The 12,229-nt window shown below is 38.2% G+C and overlaps 1 protein-coding gene across 17 annotated transcripts in view; it reads left to right on the forward strand.

Annotated features, from left to right (window-relative positions):
* CAPRIN2 (caprin family member 2) overlaps positions 1 to 3,886 on the forward strand; it is a 37,636-nt gene extending 33,750 nt beyond the window's left edge. For 6 of the 17 annotated variants that reach the window (XM_010595689.3, XM_010595694.3, XM_023555159.2 and 3 more), the window contains 2 exons: positions 911 to 974; positions 2,482 to 2,749. In XM_010595689.3, coding sequence (XP_010593991.1) covers positions 911 to 974; positions 2,482 to 2,552 — 135 coding nt within the window. In that variant the 3' untranslated portion in view covers positions 2,553 to 2,749. Of the gene's footprint in view, positions 1 to 910; positions 975 to 2,481 lie in introns of all 17 variants that reach the window. The other 11 variants (XM_064284434.1, XM_064284436.1, XM_064284435.1 and 8 more) reach the window with 5 other exon arrangements.
* The last annotated feature ends 8,343 nt before the right edge of the window (positions 3,887 to 12,229 follow it).

Below are 12,229 nucleotides of genomic sequence, written 5' to 3' on the forward strand. Positions count from 1 at the left end.
TTTCCCTCCTTCCCTTACTGTGTGACCTTGAGCAAGCATATTACTTAAATTTTCTGAGCTCAAATTCCTCATCTGTTAGATGTGGACTCATCTCTTAAAGTAACTCATCTAACTGAGGTTTTGTAAGAATTACTCAGAGATGTGCTGAGGATTAAATGAGCTAATACACATAACACGCAGTGCCAGGTATGCATCAGGTGTGCAAACAGTAGCTTGTTATTAGGAAAGGGGACTGAGTCTGTGGTGGGAGGCTTTTTTATTGTGTACTTCCTTGTCCTGTTTAAATTTTTTATTGCATGTATTTTTAAATTACAACACTAATTATTCTTTTCATGGGTTGTATGGACTCTGGCTTCCTCCCACTTGGGAGTGAGTTTGAAATGTCTCTTGAACATTTCTTCTTAATATATTGGACCACATTTCCAGGTAATAAATATATTTATACAATATAATTCTTATCAATCTCCCTCTCTTCCCCCCAAAACCCCCCAGCAGAGTTGATAGTTGTATAAGCCTTCATGGTTTGATCTATAGAGCAAAACTGAAAAAGTCTCTTTTTGCTTTATTATCTCCTTTTGTATTGATATGAAGGACAGAGGACCATGCCATATTCCTGAATTCCCCTCATACATAGTGTTCTATAAATGCTTTGTTTTTAGAAATATTAATATATTGAATCGATTAGGTAAATTAGCAGATGAAGCCCTTGCTTTATTTTTCTTGAAGTTTGGAAATATCTGAGGCTCTTTGGTTGCTGGGGAAGGCCAGATGAAGGACTAAGAGGACTTTAATCTTAATGAGTTTCTCTGATAACAATCCTCAGTAATAACTAATTGCAGTATTGTATTAGTGTGTTATTGCCATAAAAGCACTATCTTGATACCAATGTAAATGTTATGTGTCCACTTAGGAAAATTTCCAGCAGTGTTATAAGCGAGGAGCGACATCTGGTGGTCCTCGGGCAAATTCAAGAGGTAAGTGTAATTACCTGAGTTGTTTATATATCGAAATGTACTTCTAGGTCTTTCTGCATCCTCTGTCAGGTTCTCCCCAAACCACAGTTCTTTCAGCATTTATTTTGTTAAGGTTTTATTTGCTTAAATGTAGTATTGAAGTACTAAGGGAGATCTTAGACTACTAGGAAGGCTGTGGAAGTCATTTGTCAATATAATCAAAAGTGTGTGATTTCTTAAAATTTGCCTGACACAAGAGCATAATTTAACCTTCGTAGATCATATATTTGGAGTCCCTGGGTGGTGCAAACAGCTAATGTACTTGGCTGTTAACCCAAAGTTTGGAAATTTAAATCTGCCCAGAGGCATCTTGGAAGAAAGGTCTGGTGATCTACTTCTGAAAAATCAGCCATTAAAGACCTCTGAGCACAGTTCTACTGTGAAACACATGAGGTCACCATGAGTCTGAGTTAACTTGATAGCAGCTGGTTTTTAGATATTTTTCCACTATACTGACTTCAGATAGCTTCGTGTCATGTTTCAGAATGATTGTTTTTGTAATAATGGGTACTTCTATATACTCTGGAGCCCTGATGGCGCAGTGGTTAATCACTTTGCTCCTAACCTAAAGGTCGGTGGTTCAAACCCACCAGCCACTCCATGGGCAAAAGATGTGGCAGTCTGCTTCTCTTAAGATTACAGCCTTAGAAACTCTATGGGGCAGTTCTACTCTGTCTTACAGGGTCATTATGGGTTGGAATTGACCCAACAGCAACAGGTTTTTTTTTTTTTAAACGGGTCTAGATGCTCTAGTGTCACTATGTTGGGTAGATATGAATAAGCAACACATAAGACACAGTGACTTGAAACAAAACAAGATACTTGTAATACTTTTTAAAATGTGAAGAGATTATTAAAGGATCCAGTGAAACAGAAAATCAGGAAGTACTGAGAATTAACAAACTTTGCCACAGGAAAACAGAACCTTTTCCTTTTGAAGAAGTAGCCAATATTTACATTGTTTTGCCTTATTTCTTAGCATGGTTTTTGTACATCACCTAAAACAGTAAGATTTCATCATGCCACGTTAACTTGGAAATAAACAACAAGTATTCATTGTGGGGCTCAATACCATAACAAAATATCTCTGAATGGCCAGTGTCTAGTAGTTACAAAATTTGATTATTTTATGTCGTCCCAGTTTTCTTGAATTATTGGAGAAAGATAAAGGAGTAAAAGAAATATTCAAATCTGGGTTTTAGACTTTGCTAACCATAACTTGTTGTGGTAAGTTATCCAACCTTTTAAGGGCTTTGTTTTTTTAATCTTAAGAAAAAAATGAAGCTATTAGACCAGATCACCTGGGTCCCTTCTTGCTTTAGAATAGCAGTATAAAAGCCTACTTCCAAAAAAAATCTAGAAAAGCATAATCTAGCCATACTTTATTACTTTGTTTTTGGAATTTACTATAAAATGTATCTTTATCTGTGTTTCAGTAGCCGACTAATGTTAAATATTGTGTTCAAAGCTAACTGCCTCATTATGAGAAACTCACTGTTGCTAATAAAACAGCAGGGTGGAGTGATTCTTCTCAGGTGAGCAGCCCAGAAAGAGACAACGAAACCTTTAACAGTGGTGACTCTGGACAAGGAGACTCCCGTAGCATGACCCCTGTGGATGTGCCAGTGACAAATCCAGCAGCCACCATACTGCCAGTACATGTCTTTCCCCTGCCTCAGCAGATGCGAGTTGCCTTCTCAGCAGCCAGAACCTCTAATCTGGCCCCTGGAACTTTAGACCAACCTATTGTGTTTGATCTTCTTCTGAACAACTTGGGAGAAACGTTTGATCTTCAGCTTGGTAGATTTAATTGCCCAGTGAATGGCACATATGTTTTCATTTTTCACATGCTAAAGTTGGCAGTGAATGTGCCACTGTATGTCAACCTCATGAAGAATGAAGAGGTCTTGGTATCTGCCTATGCCAATGATGGTGCTCCAGACCATGAAACTGCTAGCAATCATGCAATTCTCCAGCTCTTCCAGGGAGACCAGATATGGTTACGTTTGCACAGGGGAGCAATTTATGGAAGTAGTTGGAAATACTCTACGTTTTCAGGCTATCTTCTTTATCAAGATTGAAAGTCAGTATAGAATTGACAATAAAAGGAAAATGTTCTCATTGGTGGCTTAAAGGAAAAGTAGTCCTTGCCCTCACAACGGATTGGCTTAGGAAAATGTTTTCATAGAGAAAGGAGGAGGCCCTTACTTTTTTTTCCCCTCCCCAGGGTTAAACATTTCAAGCCGAATGACAATTAGCACTAATCTGGCACCTTATAAATTGTGATGTAGCCTTGCTAGTGAAGCTGTGAATGTATATTGTTTGCACTTAATTCCTTAACTGTATTAATGTTCAGCTTACTAAACTGATTGCCTCAAGTTCAGGCAAGTTACAATGCCTTGTTGTGCCTCAATAGTAATAATAAAAAAATTATATGCACCTTCAGTGTTTCTATTTGATTCAACATTTAGAGATAAAATATCTAATTTTTAAGTATCACTGATAATTCTTGAGCGGGTTCATTTAAAATAAGGTTTTTTATATATAACAGCTCCTTTTAAGGTTACTTTTCTCTAATATACATGTGATTCATAAAATGATTTGATCTATTTTCCATGGGCCAAATCACACATTTTCCTTGAAAGTATTCTGTTATCTTGCACTAGGGCATGTCCATCCTTTAGCACCTACTACATCCTATAGGGTCACTATGAGTTGGAATCGATTCGAGGGCACTGGGTTTTTTGGGTACATGTATAATAATACAAGATACAATAAGGGCTATACAGGTAATACTACTGACCTACTATCAGTATCTCTTAGCTTTCTAGTGGATTCTCAATTTAATTTGGGGAGGCAAAATGTGTAATCATCAAAAAGCATAGGCTCTGTGGTCAGACAATGCTGTGTTTGCTTTCTGATTCTACCACTTAGTAACTGATTTGGGGCAAGTTATTTTACCTCTAACATCTTTTTTTTTTTTTTTATAATTTTTATTGTGCTTTAAGTGCAAGTTTACAAATCAAGTCAGTCTCTCATGTAAAAACTTACATACACCTTGCTACATACTCCCAATTACTCTCCCCCTAATGAGACAGCCCGCTCTCTCCTTTCACTCTCTTTTCATGTCTGTTTTGCCAGCTTCTAACCCCTTCTTCCCTCTCATCTCCCCTCCAGGCAGGAGATGCCGATGTAATCTCAATTGTCCACCTGATCCAAGAAGCTCACTTCTTACCAGCATCCCTTTCCAACCCATTGTCCAGTCCAATCCCTGTCTGAAGAGTTGGCTTTGGGAATGGTTCCTGTCCTGGACCAACAGAAGGTCTGGGGGCCATGACCACCAGGGTCCTTCTAGTCTCAGACCATTAAGTCTGGTCTTTTTATGAGAATTTGGGGTCTGCATCCCACTGCTGTCCTCCCTCAGGGGTTCTCTGTTGTGTTCCCTGTCAGGGCAGTCATCAGTTGTAGCCAGGCACCATCTAGTTCTTCAGGTCTCAGGATGATGTAGTCTCTGGTTCATATGGCCCTTTCTGTCTCTTGGGTTCGTAATTACCTTGTGTCCTTGGTGTTCTTCATTCCCCTTTGATCGAGGTGAGTTGAGACCAATTGATGCATCTTAGATGGCTGCTTGCTACCGTTTAAGACCCTAGACGCCACTCTTCAAAGTGGGATGCAGAAAGTTTTCTTAATAGATTGTATTATGTTGATTGGTTTAGATGTCCCCTGAAACCATGGTCGCCAAACCCCTGCCCCTGCTGCACTGGTTTTCGAAGCATTCAGTTTATTCAGGAAGCTTCTTTGCTTTTGGTTTAGTCCAGTTGTGCTGACCTCCCCTGTATTGTGTGTTGTCTTTCCCTTCACCTAAAGTAGCTCTTATCTACTATAAGATGTCTTTCTTTTTAAGCCTACTTACCCAAATGTCTAATGAGGATGACGATAGACCAACCTTATAGGGCATTTGTAAAGCTAAACTAATAATATATCTAACAGACTTAACACAGTCCCTGGCACACAAACATTTGATAAATGTTAGGTGCTGTAATTGCTTTATTTCTCATTATGAAAAAGTTGAGGCTTTTATGTGTGTGTGTGATTACTATCTTTTGCAGTGTAGCAGGCATTGCCAGAGTTTAGTGTTCATTTTATACATACTTGTAACATTTTTTTTTGGTAACATTTTATCACACTTGGCAACTTAAGTTTTTGTATCTTTCTCATAGTTATTTACTACATGGATTGATTAATAATAACTTAATATTTATCAATTATTTTAAAGAATGAAAACTGAGCATTTTGATTGTAATATTCAGGAATATATTAAGGATTTGAGAAGAGCATCCTTTTCAATTGAGGCAGAAAGTTGTTTTAGGTTTCTTCTTTCATCTCAGGAAGATAGTATAAGAGCTTTACATTATTATACTTAATATTTTTGAGCTGAGGGATGGGTTCAGCTATTCAGCCCTGAAGCCTCCATGGTACTAGATGTTAGTATAGAGTGTTAAGGATAGAAGATGTAATGTGATTCACTGTCTCCTGGTAGGTACTTTTTTGGTTAGGAATACTAGTATTCCAGTTAAATAAATTAATTCATGGCTTTCATGTCCAGAACACAAACTAAAAAGTATATAGAAAAGCAGTAATACGACTAAATGAGGAGAAGACCTGATGTTTAAGAGCAGTTGGTGATCAAGTTCACCAGGGTCTGTCTTAGCTTTTTTCTACATTAGTCTTTTTCTTCCACATGCAGTGTTTATTTAATATATTGTGAATGACTCTTCTTTTATTTAATACAAGTGTCCAACAAGAAGAGATTCATTAACCAGGGTATTCCCTCATGATGATAGTCATGTTTTAGGAGAGTATTTAAAATGAAATACTACTTTTCTAAGTTGTAAAGACAAACTAGAAATGAATTCTTAGATTTATGAGGATGAATGATCAAGATCTTTCATTCTGAAGCCGTGTAATTTTTTGAAGACAGTTCTTTTGGAAGATTTTAGTAAAAGCTCAGGTGTTCTTACAGAGATGTACACATGCACAGATTTTATACACATTTGCAGGAGATGGACTGGGGATTCATAGAGATGTAAAGCCCATTTCTAGATCCTGTAAAGAACTTAATATTTTACCAGAAAGATCTTGTATATGTAACAGAAGTAGAAAGGCATTCCATATAATTCCAATATAGTCCCTGAAAATATAAATCCTTAGTTGTACTGGAGGTGGACATGTGGAAGGTACAGTAAGCTTTTTCTGTCACTTTAAATTGTTTAGTCTTTTGTTGAAGGACTTTCCCCCTCCCCCAAGAATTGTGAGGTACTGCCTGCTATTACCTCTAAAATATTTAGTGAGTAAATGTGGGTACTTAAAGCAGGAAATGTTTTTTGAGATGTTTGCTTACTTGCTCCCTGTCCCAGTTATTTGTCCACTATCCAGTTTTTTGTTTCACTTTCTCAACTCCGTAATAGCTGTATTTTTATAACTCTTTGACGTCACATGCTGTCTTTATACTTTAATCTTTTCCTGTTTGCTAACTCCTTAGTTTTAGTGATCTGATATTCTATTGTGATCCTTGTGATAATTAAGATGATATTTTGTGTATTTTGTAAGGTGAAATAATTTTTAGCATATAGACTTTAAAGTTTTCCTAATATGAATTCCACACCCCTCCCCTGCCACTTTGTATAATTTTGATTAAAAGGTTAATTTGCCTTTCTAGGTCCCCTACTTGATAATTTATCTCAGGTATTTATTTTTTTAGTAGACTTTATATTTTAGAAGTTTTAGGTGTACAGAAAGATTCTGTGGAAAGTAGAGTACCCATTTACCCTCTTCTCCCTGCACGTTGTTTCTCCTATTTAACATCTTGCATTCCTGTGGTACATTTGTTCCTGTTGATGAACCAATACTGGTACATTATTAACTGAAGTCCATAATACACATTAGGATTCATTCTGTGTTGTATGGTCCTACGGGTTTTCACAAATGCTTACTGTCATGTGTCTTGCCGTTACAACATCATACAGGATATTTTCACTGCCCTCAAAATATCCTCTCAGGTATTCTTAATCACTGCTTTAGTGATTAAGTCAATAGCTTCATCTTCATTTTTCAGCTTTTGGGCAAGTGTTAGACAACAGATATGTACAGCTCACTTGTTACCAGTGTAAGACATTCGGTGCCAAATTATTAACAAGGGGTCTTGGTGCTTTTGTGTGTGTAATTTTACTTGATCCTCCCCAGAACCCTGGTGATGTAGATTCTGTTTGAGGACATAAGAAAATGGAGGTGCTTGGAGATTGATTTTCTAAGGCTGTTAGCAGAAGTACCTAAGCCACGCTTGGTTCTCCCAAGTCCAACTACAGTGTAGCATTTTCTACAGTGGTTTTTCTACTTGTTTAGTTCTGTAGTGCTGCTGCTTCCACCATATTTTCCACTGCTGTCTTGCATACACAGACATTTTTGGTGTACTACTCAATTTGCTACGGCAAACTATGCATTTTGTGAAGTGTACAAATTGACCTCGCTTGAGGTTGTCCGAATTTATAGCTTCTCTGAAGCTGAGTTCAGGGGATGCCTCCATTAATGTGTAACGTGGAAAGCCTGAGGCAGTGAAGAAACAGGATGTTTTGGGGAGAAAAACCTGATCTGAAAGTAAATATAATACCTTCAGTCCCAGTTAATATTGCTATCTTAAGCTTTTACCTCTCCCCTCACTATTTTAGTATCTAGACAAGGAAGGCTCTTCAGGCTTCTGCTCCGAAACTTCCTAACACTGCCTAACCCCCTGTTACTTTGGCTTATATATCACTAAATTTGTTTTTAAAAATTCCCTTTTAACTGCAAGGCCTGTCACATTCTTTTAACATAGTCTACTGAGGACTTTTAATTACGTGGGCATTTAATGGAGATTACTATTGACTTCTGTTATATTAACAAAATACTAAAGATCTTACATTTCACAAGGTACATATGTACATATATACATCTGTATACAAGATATATATACTCATGCATGTAAGTCAGGTGCTATGATAGACATCTGCCAATATTTCCACTTTTGGGGTAAAGGTATTTAATAAACTTTATACAGTATTCACTTACTGAATATGGTTATTTAACATGGTTTAAAAGATGTGTTACTAAACTTACAGATAGGGATCTTTGTGAATTGGTTTTTAGCTCCCATTTTCTGTTTACCATACGGACCAGACACAAGCCTACTAATGTAGACCACCAGATGAGCGGCTGTCAACAGATGGGGAGGACAGCTGTGTGATACTCCATTTAGAAGACTAAAACGTTAAATCTCAAAAAAAAGGCTACAGTGCCAGTGCTTTGAGTAAAAATTACTTTCTGTAATTGGAGCTGTGTAATCATGCCAGTTATTGTCACTCTCTACTATAGCCCTAGGGTAATGTTACCCACTCATGGTGTCAACTACCCTGTATATACAGATGACTCACAGTTTTCTAACTCCATTCCTTTATTCCATTCTCTTCCTGCCTCCTCCCCCAGCTCTTTTGTGAGTACCAGATGTGGATTTCCAATTGTTCACTTGAAGTCTAGCTGCATAAGCCATAAGCCCTTCTAGCACAACCCATCCAAAGGCAAACATCCTTCCCCCTCAAATCTGCGGTTTTTCCTGGTTATTGACTTCCATTAGTCATCAAAGCTTGAAACTTTAGAGTCATTCTTGACTTCCCTTTGTTACTTTGTATATTTAATCAGCCACAAATTCCTGTTAATTCTACCTGTGAAATTTCTCTCATATGTCTTACCTTCTTTATTCCTCCTGTGGATATATTTCAGACCCCTATCTCTCTCACAAGGTTCCCAGGGTAGTGCAAATGGTTATGTGCTCGACTAGTCAAAAGGTTGGTGGTTTGAACCCACCCAGAGGCATCTCAGAAGATAGGTCTGGCAATCTGCTTCCAAAAGGTCACAGGGTCATTTCGAGAATTTTATATAAATGGGATCATACAGTATGTGACCTTTTGGGATTGGCTTTTTTTCACTCAGCATTAATTCTCAAGATTCATTCAGACTGTTCCATGTACCAATAGTTCATTCCATTTTATTGCTCAGTAGTATTCCATGGTATAGAAGTATCACAGGTTAACCAGCCACTGGAGGGCATCTGCGTTTCCAGTTTTTGGCTATTAGGGAAAAATAAAGCTGCTACAAACACCTGTGTACGTGTTTTTGTATGAACACAAGTCTTCATTTCTCTGGGACAAATGTCCAGGAGTGCAGTTGCGCAGTCATAGGGTATTTGCATGTCCAGTTTAAAAAAAAACAAAAAACTGCCAGAACTTTTTTCAGAGTGGCTGTGCCATTTTACAAAGCTGTGTCTCGAAGGCAATGGGCTGGGTAATGGGTATTTGGTGGTGTAGTGCTTAACAGTTTGGCTGCTAACCAAAAGATTGGCAGTTGGAATCCACCAGCTGCTCCTTGGAAACCCTACAGGGCAGTTCTAATCTGTCCTATAGAGTTGCTATGAGTTGGAATGACTCGACAGCAGTGGGTTTGGTTTTTTTGGTACCATTTTACATGCCCACCAGGAGCACATGAGTGGTCCACCTTTTTCCACATTCTTGCCAGCATTTGGTGGTGTCATTTTTTTTTTTAATCTTTTACATTATTGGAATAGCTGCATCAAATCTTTCCCTACTCCAAAGCGCCTTCTTTAGTGCTGCCAGAGTTCAGTTTTAGACATGTGCAGATATCCTCTGCTTTTCAAAAGTTCACTTTATGCCACTTTGTTTTTATGAAAAACCTGTTGTCCTTAATGGAGAGAAATCTGAAGAGGATTTTCACTTTTACCAAAAAAAGGTGAAAAGCGGAAATAGCATTAAGCGTTTGTTTTGCAGCCAGTGGTTAGAGAGGCAGCGCACACCCCCAGCGGCCAGAGTGGTTTCACCAAGCTCCTTCCCTGGGAACTACGCTCAGCGTCTCAGCTTTTACTATAAGTTTAGGTTCTATGTGTTATTTGGTATGATTTAGTAGGTTATTTTTTGAGTCTGGGAACGCTAAAAAATTTTTCACATATAATCAAAAGTAATTGCTTCTTTACACCATTTCTGCTTATGAAATGTTTCATAAGAGTGTTGTACTTGGGGATAGCGGGGGAACATATACCTTAAAGGGTTTAGGGTACCTCCAGTTAGAAATGTAGTAGGCGTTTGGATAAATGGGTCTAATTTAAGGAACGATGTCTGGGTAGACCAGTTTTGTGGGTTGTCTGTGTTGCGTTGATGGTTAAAGTTATATAAGTGGATGAAATGACTCAAGAACAGATGGAGGAGAAAGAGAAGAGTGCTGAGGACAGAGTCCTGAAGAGCACCAATGTTTAAGGGTTGGGTGACTGGGTAATCAAAGGGGTAGGGATATATTTCATAAGAGGAAACGAGGAGATGATTAAAAACAAAACATGTAATACAGTGTTAGAGAAAATTTAAGATGAGAATAAAAATGTCTTGCGTTTGGTACTTAAGGTGATCAGATCAGTGTTGATCTTTGCTTGGCAGTTTCAGTGGGGAAAAAGGGAATAGAAGTCTGGGGATAGATGGTCGAAGCATGAATAAGAGGTAAGGAAATGGAGACCATGAATGAAGACTTCATTCTTTGGAATGAAAACTGAAGAACGAGCAATAATTAGTATTAATAAAGATTGTTTTTTACCTAGCAGAAATGTTTTGCAGTTAAGGTCGAATCAGTGGAGTGAAAAAATAGGAAAAAATTACAAATTGTCAACAGTAAATACTCAAAATTTATTTCAATAAAAAAGAAGAGAGGAGAGATGTTTATGAGCAAGGTCCTGGAGGAGGTGGAGGAGGATTAGGTTCTGACTGGAGAAAAGGTGGTAAGAGGGGTAAGCAGAGATTAATTTGTAGTTGAGTGTTTTGAGCCTGATGGCTTTGCTTCCCTTTGGAGGGCTCTGTGAGAAGGAGGTAGAGAGCGTGAGAAGAGTCTTGAGGGTTGGAACAGTCACTGACAGGGTGGAAGATGGTGCTAATCAAGGACATAGAATTGTTGAGCTATAACTAAGGCCCCAACAGAGAAGAAAAACACGCAAATGTACATATATGTAATGGTGTCTATTTGTACAGTGGGTCAAGAGTAGACTTAAGAAATTGAATTTGGGGTTTAATAGCAGAGAAAGATGTGTAGTCAGGAAAGGACAGACTAACTGTAGCAGTGATTCAGTTGGAGACCAGGTATAGAATTATTGAGGGAGAACAGAGGATATTGAAGTTAAAATTTCAGAGGTAAAGGGATTTTAGATAATCATGAGTTCCAAGAGAGTGGGTTGATGAAATAGTGTGGTGGTGAAAGACACCAGGTTTTATAAGACCCTAGCCTGCTAAGGAGTTGGCATTTTGTCTTGAAGTTGATGGGAAATCAAGGAAAGGACATGACAGTCTTAACCTTTCAGAAACACACTGATAGCAGTGTGGAGAATCATACAGGGGCAATACTGAATCAGAGACATGTTAAATTCCCTCCCAAGTACTTTCAAACTTAGCCAAGACCATTGTTCCACCTCTAAAGAGGGGTTGGCTTTTAGGCAGCCAAGTTTTCTGCCGCATTTTTTCTACACTATTGGCTGAACTGAGCTAATTGAACCAATCTATGTTATCTATTCCTGGAAAGATCACATTCCCTCAGCTGTATTTTGCCCACGATCGTCTTCCTTACTAAATGTATATAGAACTCTTTTCAGTGTTAACTTCAGGAAAAATTAGCTCCTTAATATTTTTATGCCATTGGAATTGTAGGGCTAGATACGACCACTGGAAACAGTGTAACCCTTCTTTACCTTTCACTACTTTTCTGAGAAGGCCCGGAAATTTTTCAGAAACCCTCAGACATAGTTTCTCTGACCTCTGTGTTTCCAGTTACTCTGTAAATGTATCTCTTTCCTTTTGCTTCTTTTACTAGATTGTGAGTTACTTCATATTGACCTGCATGAATTCATCTTGCTACTACCTTGTTATAATGTATCTAATATCTCAGTAAACGGGTTCAAAATAAATGTTTAACAAATATTCAGGGAAAGAACGATGGCCCCCACAAACTGTGGGAACATTCATCTTTTGTGGGCTCGAGGATCTCAAGGTTCCAAGTCTTCCCTGAACAGGCTCTGAGGTTAAACCTCAGTTGTGCCCAAGTAGTTCCCGGACTAACTAAAAGTGCCATCCTGTCCAGATATG

The sequence above is a fragment of the Loxodonta africana genome, chromosome 4 (assembly GCF_030014295.1).
Source record: "Loxodonta africana isolate mLoxAfr1 chromosome 4, mLoxAfr1.hap2, whole genome shotgun sequence".
NCBI lineage: Eukaryota > Metazoa > Chordata > Mammalia > Proboscidea > Elephantidae > Loxodonta > Loxodonta africana.